The sequence below is a fragment of the Cnephaeus nilssonii genome (assembly GCF_951640355.1).
Source record: "Cnephaeus nilssonii genome assembly, chromosome: 3".
Taxonomy (NCBI): domain Eukaryota; kingdom Metazoa; phylum Chordata; class Mammalia; order Chiroptera; family Vespertilionidae; genus Cnephaeus; species Cnephaeus nilssonii.
In genome coordinates, this window is record NC_137074.1 from 11054556 (window position 1) to 11069353 (window position 14798).

At 45.5% G+C, this 14798-nt stretch overlaps 1 protein-coding gene across 1 annotated transcript in view; it reads left to right on the forward strand.

Moving 5' to 3' along the window:
- The first annotated feature begins 6552 nt into the window (after nucleotides 1-6552).
- ADAMTS5 (ADAM metallopeptidase with thrombospondin type 1 motif 5) overlaps nucleotides 6553-14798 on the forward strand; it is a 51940-nt gene continuing 43694 nt past the window's right edge. Inside the window, exon 1 of the mRNA XM_079767182.1 lies at nucleotides 6553-7786. Within this exon, the coding sequence (XP_079623308.1) occupies nucleotides 6680-7786 (1107 nt within the window). The 5' untranslated portion in view covers nucleotides 6553-6679. The remainder of the gene's footprint in view (nucleotides 7787-14798) is intronic.

Sequence of the window (14798 nt, forward strand, 5' to 3'; positions counted from 1 at the left end):
TTCCCAAAATGAGAAAGAGAGGTGCAAAATTGAGAGTCTGGCTTCTGGGAAGAATAGAGGAAACTGTGGACCAAGATTAGTTCCTTGAACTGTACGTTGGTCAAGTCCCACTTCCTACTGGCTTCCTGCGACCTCACGCTCATCTTGCCCTATCTTCAGGGGTCAGAGGTGGCAACCTTGTTGGGATGCTGGGGCACTTCAGCTAGTGGTGAAAGGGGCGTTCATGATGATTGCCCTGTAAGGGGTTCCTTTCTGGGACTTAGAATCAAATCTTCATTCATTCCATCTGTAATGGTGGCTTTGTCCTGTCCTGTTTCCCACATGATTCAGGGGTTGGGAAGAGGATTATAAGAAGAGTGACACCTCCTACATAAAAGAAAGAAAAACTGCAATGCCTTTCCCTGAACCTCCTCCTCATGTAGGAACATAACCTGGATGACTGCTTTTCCACCTGCTAGTACCTGATTAGGGAGGTGTGTATTGGAGAGATATAATAGTCCATGGGCAGTCATGGAAAAAGAATACTGTGTGTCTTTTTCTTGAACCATGTAAGCAACTTGCAGTGACCCCAGCATCATGGGTGGGAGGCAACCTTATTGATTAGACCGATACTGTTTCATTTTCTTACCCCCAGGGGTAAATGAAGTAGTCACCAATGAGGGTACTTCACCATAAGGAAACTGCAGTTCATAGGGAAAGATTGGATAGTTTCAAGGAAGACTGTGATACTCTGGAGTTAAGAACCTAATTTTAGGGCTGCGAACCAAGAGTTCTTACCTGCTACAATTATAACTACGGCTACTACTCATTCAGTAATCTGAAATCTTTGCTTGAATTTCCTTCATGTAGGAAAAAATAAAAACCTCAAACGTTTCGAATTACTCTAGGCTGGAAATTCCTGATTTTCCATGTGTTTCCAGTAAGGTTTGATTTTGAGATGATTTCCGGAAAATAAAGGAAAAAAAGCAGAACTGGGGCAACTCATAAAAGCAAGTAATATGCACATAATTGCGTGAGAAAAGCTAAAACAACATTTCACAGCTGGTCAGCATAAAACTGACTAGTCGGTTTTGCTTTACCAAGAGCACCTGTATGTCTTAAATAATACACATGTACATTATTCATCCAAAGACTTTTAGACAGTATAAAATGCCTGTGTATAAGAAAAACGAAAATGTAGCTTTTCCAAAATTTTCTTTTCTTTTATTAGGTAAAACTGATTCCGAAGCATATGTTATCCATCACCACAGATTGACTGCTCCTAAACAGATAGCAGGTAAAATGTTCTGAGTTTTATCAGGAATGCAGGAATGGTCCCTGGAAAAATAAAATCTCCACACTGCAGGTCCCAAGAAAGTTTTGTTTGCAAGGGACAAGGTAGAGTTGGTAAAATCCTCTTTCCTATTATCTCAGTTTTGATCAGGACTTTCTACCCACCAGTCAGTGCAGCCTAGAGGGGAAACTGAGTTTGGATGAGTGTGCATCTGAGCACACCCATACTGATATGCCTGGTGTTTCTAATGTGTGGGAGATTGTGCACATGCACCAGTGTGTCAAGATCAAGATGCATGTTAGGCCCAGCCGGTGTGGCTTAGTGGTTGAGCATTGATCTATGAATGAGGGGGTGATGGTTTGATTCCCAGTCAGGTTGTGGGCTCAGTCCCCAGTGTGGAGCGTGCAGGAGGCAGCCAATTAATGATTCTCTCTCATCATTGATGTTTCTATCTCTCTCTCCCTCTCTCTTCCTCTCTGAAATATATATATATATATATCAAAGATGCATGTTAGACCACTGAGGAACATAAGAGGAGACACAGATGGAGGTAAAAGGCTAGAAAAGAAGAGAAGGACTGTTCAGATATAGTTTCACTCTTTAAAACATCAGGATTCATATCAAAGCTAGCATAGTTCATCCATTTCCTTTTCTTATTCCCAAAGTGTTATGTTTGGTTTGGTTTGGTTTTGTAGTAAGAACCAAACACAAAATCTACTCTTAGTAGTGTTTGAAGTGTACAATATAGTGCTGTTAACTGCAGGCGCGATGTTGTACAGATCTCGACAACTTATTCTTCTGGCAAAACTCAAAATTTATACTCATTGAATAGCAACTCCTCCCTTTCCCTGCCCCTAGCCACTGGCAACCATCATTCTACTCTTTGCCTCTGTGAGTTTGACTATTTTGTGTGTGATGACATGGTGAACCTGCAAGATGTTATAAGTGAAAAATAAGCCAGTCACAGAACAAATACTGCTTGATTGCATTTCTATGAGGCCCCTAAAATAACCTGTGGTTTTGAGGAAAGTCTTATGAAAACTAGAATTTGCAAAGCTAAGTGACACTGGAGAAAAAGGCTGGCCCAAGGTCTCTCGGGTGGCTTGCATGGATGGCCTCAAGTAGTGGTGGAGTGCCTGATTGATTCCCAGCTTTCCCACTGAAGAAGATGATGTTAACGGAGCTGAAAATACTGCGAGGTCCAGGGTAGAGAAAAAAATAAGGTAGGGATCTTGAGAGACTACAGTTCTCCTACATGGGAGGTAAGGAGCAGGTGTTGTTCAGAGGGGCATGTTTTATTGTCTGTTACTTCCTCACTCTTCCCATTAAAATCATAGATGCGGGAGAGGAAGGAAATGATACTTTGGCAAATGGAAATTTGAGAGAATACAACATACAAGGATGCACAAATCCTGTGGCGTGAAGCTGTACTGGAAACACATGTCTTGGAGAACCTGCAGGAGCCATTTTCTTGCTTTCTTCCCTCTATACTTGTCGCTTCCGGCTCATATTCCAAGTATCTCTTGGTATAATTGGCTCCATTTCTGGAAGTGTGAGCTGCTCTGAACAGTAATCATGGCTTATTCGTCTTTATACGCCTTCAGAGACCCTCACGGAGCACTTTGCAGCAGTCCCTTGATGGGTATTTGTGGAACTGGATAGATTTTAAGAGGTGTTGTAGACTGAGCACCAATCAAGGGAGTAAGGGATTTAGGTTTCGAAGGAGCTGGCCGCTCATGGGCTTTATAACCACTTTGGTCTCTACGCTCAGTTTCTCACTGGTATGTGGAGGCAGTTGCCTTAAATAACCTCCAAGATAACTTCCCACTGTAACGGCCTACAGTAGAAAGTCTCTCTTCCTTTTGGGAAATGTAAAATTATGTATTAGGTTTGATCAGGCACTCTGTAAACCCAGTGGGAATTCCTCATCAAATATGCACAAGTAAAACTGCTACCCGGAATAATGAAATAATAGCCTAGCAATTCATCCACTTGAACATGATTGCTAATATATTTTGTTGTTCTACTGTAAAAATAAATAAATAATTGCAAGCTACTTTCATTCAGTGCAAATTACTTCCTTGGACTGAAAGGCATGAATTCTTTTTGGAACATAGCAGTTCATCCTAACCCACTAGGGTTATATTTTAAAAGTATCACCAAATGTACTTCGTAAAGTATCCAAATTAACAAAAAATGAAGTTAAATTCAAGTAGAAATTATCTGAATATGTAAGAATTTCTCATTATAGTTGTAAACTGGAAGAATTCCTTTCCTTATGGACATATGGTTCTATAAATATTTAGTTCTTGATGTTCACATTTGGAGTTTTATCTGCTTCTATCATTTTCTTCGATGTATTTCTAAACATTTAAATAATCTGTATGAGTATGAATGTCATTATTAAATTAAATTTAGAGTTAGGCATAAAATTCAGAGGCATGATTCATGTGAGAAATGTCGTGTTTTAGAAACAACGGGAAAACATTCACTAAGAAGAAAATTCAGTTAGAATTTCTTTACATGCTAAATAATCTCTTATCTGTGAATGCAAATTATTGTAATTAATAAATGTAAACCACTGTCATCTAAACTACCAATCAAAATGATCCTTTGAGTAATAATGATGAAATTGTTACAATGACTGAAATTGTTTTAGAGATGGCGCTAGTGCCAAATATCGGACTACTTTCCACTGGAATTGGCAGGAGAGACGTTGCTTTCTCTAAGCACAAACCCACATCAATTGAAGGCTATTGGTGGCACAGAGAAGCCTGCTGAAACCTTTCTATACTTATCCTGAATGTCTGTTTCCTCAAAATATTCAACTGGTAGTATTGGCCATGGGCAGGTCACTGAGGGAGGAGACACTGAGGGGTAGGGGGACTAAAAGACAATGACCTTCAGCAATAGCAACTTCCTCCCAGTTCTGGAGGTATTTCAGAATCCACTAGGGGTTGTTGGGTAAACCCCGACCCCAGCGATCACTTCAATTATAAACGTGAACTAAGTCTCAGGACATGTTTCACTCCCATGCCACCCAGATGCTCCAGAGGGTGCACCAGGCACAGGCCATGAACCACAGCTGGGCACTTCCAGGATTCCATCCTGGGGTTCATTCCCACTCTGAGGACCTCACATCAGCCCAGGACCTCCTAGATCCTCTCCGTGAAAATCGATCAGTTCGCTTACCAAGGATCCAGGAATACCACCAGCAGCTTGGGGTCCACTGAGGCCTCCGCATCCCTGTACGTTAAACACACATGGAAAGACAGAAGTGTGCGAATAATACCGGATCCATTTTTCACTGGTGTGTTCACTTATTTGTGTGGAGAATAATGGGGGAGGAGACTGTTCCTGCCCCTACGGTAGACCTTCTGACAGGTAATGGCTACAAAGTCACTGGGTTTTCTTTTTCTTCCTATTAGAGTGGACAATCAGAAGAAACAAAGAAGGGATATCCAAGGCACAGTGACAATACCACTGACCCGCACCACCCTACAGCCCACCCCAAGTCTTCTTTCTCTCCTGAAAGGAATTTCTGAGAAGGATAGCAAGTCAGGGCCTAGGGCGATAACTGGTTGTTGTTGTAGGAGAGATCAATACAAATAGCAGTATTGATCACTTTATTACCACGTAGGCTGCAAGAAGAAAAGTGCGGGTACCAATATTTTAAAAACGAGCGCAATTCCCTTCAAGAGTTAACTCCTTCTGGCCCAGCCCTCTTAGAGCAAGGCAAAAGAAGTTCCAGACATCCGGGATTAGGTGACCGATTGTGGGCACTGATGCAAAGCACGCTTGAGAAAGAGGGGAGCCCAGGGCTCGCACACAAAAGCGTGGAGTTCCCAGGCCGAGGGCGGCCCAGCTGGGGGCACAGAAGCGCTCTGGGCGCAGCGGCGCGCCAGGAAGCGCCTGCGGCACTCGGGCCGCCCGGCCCCTCTGCTGGTGGCTGGGAGAAGTTAGTCACCCGGAGCCCTAACCCGGAGACTGGCGACTGTCGGAGCGCGCAGACCCGGGAATGGGGGTGAGGGGTGGGGGGTGGGAGAGGGGGGAGAAATTCGGGACCGGGCCGGCTGGGAGGAGGCGAGTGGAGCGCGGGACCAGGGGGCGCACGGGAAGCTGGGCTCCTGGGAAGCCGAAAGCCCTTTGCTGGTGGATGGAGTTGCAACGTTTAAGAGGCCGGCGTGCAAAGGGGGAAAAACTTTCGGCAGGAACTTCCTACCCAAGGAGAGAAAAGCTGGAGAGAAGGAGGCAGGGAGAGACTCGAAATGTCCCAGTAACTTTAAACACACACCAAACACCCCTTCAGGAGATGAGGTAAGCCGAGGTTAGCCAACCCCAGTTCGTTGTGAAATATCAGACAAATCCGGAGCTGCTGTGGCTTTAAATGAGGCCAAGGAAATCTTCTGTTTTCCTTACCCAAATACTTGCTCTCCCCCCGCCACCCCCCCCCTCCCGCCCCGTCCTTGCTCCCTCCTTCCACCTCGCCGGGTTCCTTCCTCCTTCCTGGTCTCCCTTTCCTCGATCACCCCCCTCGCCCTCCCTCCCCCATCTGATTAGGCGCGGACCGGGAAGGGTGGGAGTGGTGGGGGAAGCTCTCCCTTTAAGAGGCAGCTTGCAGTGACGAATTGTTGAAATTGCCATTGCAGGATGGCATGCCGCTATAAATTCATTGTTCCACCTCCTCGCATCTTCACAGCGCGCGCGCTGCTCTCCGCGCTCGCAGCGGCCGACTGGGGATGACCGCGGGCAGGAGGACACCGCATCCGAGGGGACACGGACGCGCCGCTTCGCTGACTCGCTGCAGGCCGCCCCTGGCGTTTTTGTTTTAATTTTTATTTTTATGGCCTTTTTCTCTTTCTTTCTTCCTTTCCTCCTGGTTTCATTCGAGTCGAAGAAAGCCACCAAATAAGAAAAGAAAGTGGGCTCCGGAGCGTGGAGCCCCCGCTGCCCACGGGTCCCCGGGCAGCTGCACGGGGGCGGGAGGCGGCGCACAGCAGTGGCCCGCCCGGTGCCCCGCACCTTCCTTACTTTTCGTGGCTGCATTTGGGGAGGATTTGGGTCTTCCTCCCCCCTCCCCCCGCCCCCCCTTTTCTCATATTTGCTGAATCGCCACAATCCGGCTTTTCTCCTTTTTGTTTTTATTTTTTTCCGCTCTTTCCGGAGCACGAATCCAAACATTTTCCAAACCAACAAAGAAAAGTTCGCACGCTGGCACGGCAGCCCGGACGGACGGGCTGGCGCTGCTGCGGGGTCCCCCTCCCAGGACACTTGACTCAACTTGCAAGCGAGTGTGTGTGTGCCCCCCCCCCCCCCCCCCCAACCTCCCGCCCCGGTACCTTCCAGAGCGAATAACAAATACCCATCAAGTCCCCGCGCGCAGCCCCTCCCCGCGGGCAGCGCACTATGCTGCTCAGGTGGGCGTCCCTGCTGCTGTGCGCGCTCCGCCTGCCCCTGCTCGCCGCCGGCCCCGCCGCGGCACCTGCCCAGGATAAAGCCGGGCAGCCTCGGGCTGCAGCAGCGGCCGCCCAGCCCCGCCAGCCGCAGGGGGAGGAGGCGCCGGAGCGGGCCGAGCCTCCGGGCCACCCGCACCCCCTGGCGCCGCAGCGCAGGAGCCGCGGGCTGGTGCAGAACATCGACCAGATCTACTCCGGCGGCGGCAAGGTGGGCTACCTCGTCTACGCGGGCGGCCGGAGGTTCCTCCTGGACCTGGAGCGGGATGGTTCGGTGGGCGCCGCTGGCTTGGTGCCCTCCGGAGGCGGGCCGAGCGCCACGGCGCGCCACCGGGGCCACTGCTTCTACCGGGGCACGGTGGACGGCAGCCCCCGATCGCTGGCCGTCTTCGACCTCTGCGGCGGCCTGGACGGCTTCTTCGCCGTCAAGCACGCGCGCTACACCCTGAAGCCACTGCTGCGCGGGCCCCGGCCCGAGGCGGAGGCCGGGCGCGTGTACGGAGACGGGTCCACGAGGGTCCTGCACGCCTACACCCGCGAGGGCTTCAGCTTCGAGGCCCTGCCGCCGCGCGCGAGCTGCGAGACCCCCGCGGCCCCGACGGGACCCCTCGAGCGCCCCTCGCGGCGCAGCAGCCCGGACGGACGCTGGCCGCTGGCTCCGCAGCAGCTCCTGGACAGGTCGGCTCCGCCGTCCGACGGGGACCGGGGACCGCAGACCTGGTGGCGGCGGCGGCGCCGCTCCATCTCCCGGGCCCGCCAGGTGGAGCTGCTGCTGGTGGCCGACGCGTCCATGGCGCGGCTGTACGGCCGGGGCCTGCAGCATTACTTGCTGACCTTGGCCTCCATCGCCAACCGGCTGTACAGCCACGCCAGCATCGAGAACCACATCCGCCTGGCCGTGGTGAAGGTGGTGGTGCTGGGCGACAAGGACAAGAGCCTGGAGGTGAGCAAGAACGCGGCCACCACGCTCAAGAACTTCTGCAAGTGGCAGCACCAGCACAACCAGCTGGGGGACGACCACGGGGAGCACTACGATGCCGCCATCCTCTTCACGCGCCAGGTAGGTCCAGCCCGGTAGACGGAGGTCGGGCCGTGGGACAGCCGTCCTGACTGCTGGCGTCTTCCGAAAACCACCTGCCACTCTGGATATGCTTACCTGCTTCTTGCAGGATACCCACTCTGCTTCTGTATTCAGGGTAACCCCAGCAGCAATCCCCGCCTTAAAGAACCAGAGCTGCTTAGACAATCAATCAATCAATCAATCAATCAGGCAGGATGTCTCTAGTCCAAGATATGGTGTCATCGATGCATAAAGGGGATAAGAAGGGACTAGAATGCTGGGGAAATGAAGATAGCTAAGTGGGAAGGGGGAAAAGCAAGTTTGTCTTGGAAATCAGGGAAAATAGAACTTTGTCCAGCTTAATGGAAGGGGCTTGATGATCCATCCATGGTAGTCATTTTTATCCATCACCTTCCCTTGTGGTGTTCATGCATTCGTCCTTAAGCCTCTTCCACATTCAGTTGAGGGAAGAGTTTCCGAAGGAAGGACTCTGTATTCAATCTGGCTTCCGGATGAGGCTCTTGCATGTCCACCCTGTTGGAATCTCATTCCTGGGAAGGAAGGCATGCAGGAGGGTGAGGAGGATGTAGAAACCCAATCTTGTGAGGTTCCTTGGTTAGAAACCCAATCTTGTGAGGTTTCTTGGTAACGCCTTTGGCTTGGATGCCCAGTGCATGGCCAATACTGCCTGCTCAGTGAAAGGTCACATCCAGCTTACATTTTTGGGTTTGGGATGAATGTTTCTGAAGCCCCAAGTGTGGAAAGATCTGGGCCAAGAGTTAAGACATGGGGAAGAATGTTTTCTCAGGATTTCCTCTTTTAAGGAAGACGGTTACAGAAAGGGAAAGACATTGATCTTTATAGGCCCAGAGGTTCTGGGGAGAACACAATCTCTATTTGCACAATCATTAGACACCATGTGAGTGTGAGATTCAGACACAGAAGTCTGGGCTGGTTGTGAGCCTGGCTTGCTCCGCTCTGAGCCTCAATTTTCACAACTCTTCTCTAACTGGTAGTTTTAAGTTGTGCCTCTCAGATATCTGGTAAGAAGCGACTTTTAAAGCTCCTTCTTTAAGTGTCTGAGATCCACCCAGTATAGATGAGGATTAGCAGCTTTGAAACAGTATGCAAAATCTTGGGTCGAAATGGAGCAACCGGAGCTAGGATAGGAAATTCAATGGTGGCTTGCAGGAGGTTTTAGAATCATGGAGCTCCACTACCAAATTCCCCCCCCCCCTTTTTTTTTTTTCACTAAGGTACCCCTGGCATGAAGAAAACGTGTTGATAAATTTGGAGTGGAGAAACACTTGTGGTTTATGGGGCAGACATAAATGTAAACCACAAGTAAACAAAGACAGCAGAGGGCAGCAGCTTAGGGAGAACCCAGCAGGACACAGTGCTATGCACCATGGAAAATCTGTCTCCTCATGAACTGATCTCTGCAAACATCCTTTCATTTCTCTGCACAACATTCACCTTTGAAACGGAAGAACATTCGTTTTGCAGCCTTCAGTGTGAAGTTCTCCTGTAAAACTATTTCTTTCTTCTTTGGTTTCCAAGTTCTTTATTTTTTTTTTTTTGAGCAACTTTCCATGTCTGGATTTCTTGCTTTGCTACATCACAAGAGGCTGCCAAGAAGGAGGCTCCAGAGAGTTTATGGAAGGAAGTTCTGTAAAGACAAAGGGAAAAATACTTTTGTAGGCAAACTGCTCCAAAGAGTAGGTCATTTTAATGCTTCACTTTCCTTTTTAAATGCAAATGCACATTCCATAATTTTTTAAATAAATAAAAATTAGTAGAAGACCGTTACTTCTTACCTCCTGCCCTACAGTTTTCCTAATTGCTTCCCTGGAAAAGGGAAAACTAGTCAGTGATTCTAAATGATGTCTGCTGCTTTTTCTGGATTTGTTTTTAGTTTGGGTAGCTAACATTTCCTATTTTCCAAGCTCTGAAACCTACCAGTATATTTTAAATAGATGAACGCAAGGGAGAAATAAATGAACAGTCTATCTTATTGTTAATAAGTATCATAATAACATTTCTTTCTTATTTGGTCCACACATGGAAAGTATTTTGCATGGGCCCTCTCCGGCCTCCTCACCAAGCAGAGTCACACTTTTAGTAAAGCAGTTGCCATTTAGTTTGGGGCTGGCCTTCTGGTATATGCATCAAACTGGATGAGAACCAAATATCTGAAAAGCATGTGTGTTATGCATACATGCACCTAATTTAAAAGAGTGCTATTAATTAAAGAGCTGAGAAAAATACTCTGAGACCCTTATGCAGCATGCACTTGAGAGTACTTCAAGAATGCAAAGTTAATCTCCACCTAATACTTCAGAATGTGGAAAACACATTCTGGGCTAGAGGAGAAATGATCTGAGCTCTCCTATCCCAGGGAAATCAGATATCTTAAGACCTAGCAAAAAGTGCTCGCAGCTCTTTCTTTTCAATGGGAACTACCCAGAGTTGGCACCAGGATCCTACTTTTACAACTCTGTTTTGATGTCATAAATCTGTTGCTTAGCAGCCAGACGCCAAGCCATGAAAGCCATGTTTTGATGGGCTCTGAGCTCTGTTCAAATTTTGTGTCCAGCTGTCTTCTGCTAAATTACTTGTTTTTCAGGCATGAAGCAACTGTGTGAGGATGTGTTTTCCACCCCTGTTTACTAGCCGGGGCCACCTTGAGCGTTGCGTCCGGCAGTCAGCAGAATAGTGCTAGTAATTCATTTATCAAACAGACACGCTTCATTGTCAGGACTGTCCCCCAGCACTCAGTACTGTACTAATTAGAGAAACTTTAGCACCAGTCAGTTTTCTGGCACAAGAGTCCTTTTTCGTTCTGGAATGGCACTTCTGCTGGAATTCACACCACTTGTGCCATCAAACAGCCGAAACCCAATCTCCCCAGGATTTAATTGTACTTTCCAGAGTTCTTTCCTTCTTCCTAGCTTCTTCTTTTATTTTAAAGTAGTTTCTTTAAAGATAAACTCTTAAGCCCATTTTGGAGACCATGCACTCTTCTTTAGAAGCAAAACCCCCACCTGCTTGATAAGAAAATTGGCAGTGTTTAACATCCCCTAACGGGGACAACACCAATGACAGCTTCACTCACCCGTGGATGGAAAGCATTGGATTGTAACTGAACCAGCTAGGAGACTATGCAAATAAAAGGTTCATTCACTTTCCCTATGAATTACCAGTGTGGCAGTTAATAGGCAATTCTCTCCCAGCTAACACCTCTCTTTATGTTGTGTTTTATAATGCTGAGGTAGGGACTCCGCTGATAGCGGGTCTCCTCTCCCATCTGGCTTCTTGTTAGGTTCAGACAATAGGGGCCCTACAAGGAGACCAGATGCTTGGGGGAGGCAGAAGGATGTGCTTCTTCTTATTTGCTTGCTGACTGGACTGGCAAAACCAATCTCATATTTGAGTTCAAATCCCATTTAAAGCCGAAATGAACCCTTAGCAAGGATTTATAGCCTATAGGTAACCCCAACTAACAAAAGGCAAAATAACTCAAAAATGGGAAGACTGGAGCAGATTGAGCAGCTCTAAGTTGACATTTGAAAAATGATTGATGAATTGAAAGTTGCTAAGAGTCTAGATCTTAAAAATTTTCATCACAAGAAAAAAAAACCTGTCACCATGTGGAAATGGATGTTAACTAGACTTACTGTGGTACTAATTTCATGACATGACCATATATCGAATCATTATGTTGTACACTTGAAACTAATATAGCATCATAAGTCAATTATATAACAATTAAAAATAAAGACATTTTGAAGAATATTCGGAAAAGTCTAAAATCTAGTAGAGACAATATAGCACAATACACAGAACCTATTTCATTATTGTCTTTCTCATAGAGTACATGACAATAATGCAGATTGAAAATACCGGTTCCTTCCCACCAGGGCTTATAACCAGTGGGGGATGAAGCAGATAAATGTATAAGTCACTGTAATGTTAGGAAACTCTGATCAATGCTACAACTGAGCTAAAAACAAAGTCTGCAAAAGGCGAGGGGAGGGAACAATCAATTTGAGGGGAGGGAACAATGCAGGCTTCATTACACATACAATTGAATGGACCATTGAAGGATGGTTAGATATTTTTTGGAATCACCCAGCTTTCAATGAGCATTTTTTATATACTATCCATAATCATTAACAGTTTTACAATGAATCTTTCAACAATCTGCAACCTAGTATCATTGTTATAATTTGACAGAGAAGGACATTTATACAAAGAGAAATAGAGATAATCTTTTAAGAGTTACAGCTGACAAATGACAGAGAAGATTGTCTGGTCTATATCTAGTGTTCTCTAACCTAAAAATGTTATAATAAAAATACGCAGATATTCAATATGTTCTTAATAGGCAGAGAGGGATTCAGATGCTTAAAAAGTGGCCACTTTCCTAAGAATCCTTTCAAGGAAACAGACAAGGAAATGGGTCATTGCTGTGCAGCATGATAACTTTTATAATAGATGAGGTCATTAGATATCATGCAAGTACATAAGAAAGTTGACTGACCCATCTGGTTCAATTTGGAAGAAAGAGTAGGAGTTAGCCAGACTCATAAGGAGGAGACAGGCATTGCAGACACACCAAACTACATGGCCCAGAGGCAATATGGTGATTCTGTGAAATGAAGGGGGTGATATGTGATAGGACAGACAATATCAGAGTGGAAGGGTGATAGGTTAATCTAGAGAAGACAATAACAATCAAATTATAGAGGAAGAATGAGAAGAACTCTAGTATCTCTTCTTTTAGGACACTAATCCTAATGGATCAGGGCCCCACCCTTATGTTCTCTTTTATTCTTAATTCTTAATTACCTCCTTATGGGCCCTGTCTCCAAATACAATCACACTGGGGATTTAAGGATTCAACATACAAATTTGGGGGGGAACCCAAGTCAGTTTATAGCATTGTGCTAAAGAGTTCAAATTGTAAACTAAATTCAAAGAATATCTATGGAAGGAAACAGCAGTGACCAGAAGTGTGTTCTGAAAAAACCTTTCTGTCCTATGTGGCTGTGTGGATCCAGTAATCTTCAAGAGGAAACTCAGGGTGGTCTAAATGAAAGCAATGACACCAGAAAATAGAGAAGCAGAGATCAAGTTAAGAAATGTTAAAGTAAGGTGGATGTGAGTTAATTCATTCTTTTTGGCAGAAGGAATGTTGAGGCTAAGGTTTGGGGCCAAAATTGATGAGATATGCAAGGAATAATGGACAAGATGTATCATGAAGGTGCAGTTGAGGTTGACAGGAAGCTTGGGTTGCATTGTGCATGAATGAATGGAGGCTAAGATTGTGTCTTAAATTTTAGAGGAATGGAGGAATCTTATAAGATCCAGGGTCTATTGTATACATGTACCACAACCTTTTTATACACTTATCTACTGATGGGCACTTGGATTGCTTTCATATCTTGGCTATTGAAAATAGCACTGTAATGAACATAAGGGTGCATATATTCTTTTGAGTTAGTGTTTTGGAAATATCAGAGAACACTTTGTAAAGTATGTTATGGTCTAACTACTATGGTGTATGTACATATGAAACTAGTACAAAAGAATATTGAGTGTAAATTGTTATTGAAAATTAAAATACATTGAAAAAAGATCCGGGGTCTAAGCATACAGGTAGGGAAGTTACAAGAGTCAATGGGACCAGCCTTGGATGATAGTCTAGTCAGGAAGGAATAATGGAATGAATGAGAAAGAGAGGACAGTTACAGGAGACTTTTGGTAGATGGAGTCAGTGACTTACAGTGACCTATCAGATATGGCAGGTGAGAGAGAGAGGCAAGTTGATGATGTCACAGCTTTCTTATCCTGCACTTCTGTATTCTTTCCTGGAACAACTTTGTGCACTTTGTATATTTAGTATGCCTCTAAATTATTGAATTATGCCAAACACAACATAGAGATAAAGACTATGCTGTATTATCTATTGCAAAAAAAGGGATTTGCTTGACCAAGCACAATTTATGAATGTAAAAAATAAGAGTTATGTGAAGAATAACATGTATGATGATCTAACAGTACCATGGCAAAGTAGGTTCAGGAATTGGAGTCTTTTGACATAGGTTGAATGTCAGCTTCACTAGTCTCAAGCTTACCACTTTGAACACTTATTGCCCCTGAGCTTTAATTTCTCCATCTATATATTGAATGTTTTCATTGAATACCAACACATGTATAGCTGGAAAGCCACAGAGATCGCCTGGTCCAAATTCCTTATGTTAATGATGAAGGAGCTTTGTCTGAAAGCATATAAATGACTTACATAATGACTTTTACTAATAGAGTTAGAACTAAAAAGCAGTTGACATTCCATTTGTTATCTCTAATTAGCTTCCATTCTGTTCTCCAAAATGACTCCTCCAAGCATCTATTCCCTTCAATCCCCAACTTGCTCCATTCCTTCTTCCCTTTCTTCTGACTACACATTTATCAGAGAAAATTTCCTGTCTTGGAACTCTGGGTGGGCCCAGACTATTTTTCCAGCTTCCCCAAGTACCCTGAATCTAACAAATCCTGTCTACTCCATCCCCAACAAACTTCCTGTCATTTCCAAAATAGACCCTGCCATTCACCATCTCCTGATGGATTCACCAATCATTCCTTGTTAGAGTATCCTTCCTCTGAGACTGTCAGCCTTCTGTTTATCCCTCAAGATCCAATTACTTCCTTACAGACACCCTTATTGACTCCCCCAAATCCTCTTCTGCACTCCCTTAACAATCTATTCATAACAGCATGTCACAATCTGCTCCTCTCATAGCATATCTGTTTTGCCACCAGATCCTTATGTTTCTTGAGGGTCAGGATCAGCTCTTATTTTATTGTGTACCACAGTGTCAGCACCTTGCACAGTGTCTGGCAGATTGTGGGCACACCATAATTGTTTGAGGAATACATGCACTTGGATCTCTTGGCCCCTAATCCAGCTGGGCTCTGTGTGTGCGTGCGTGTGTGTGTGTGTGTGTGT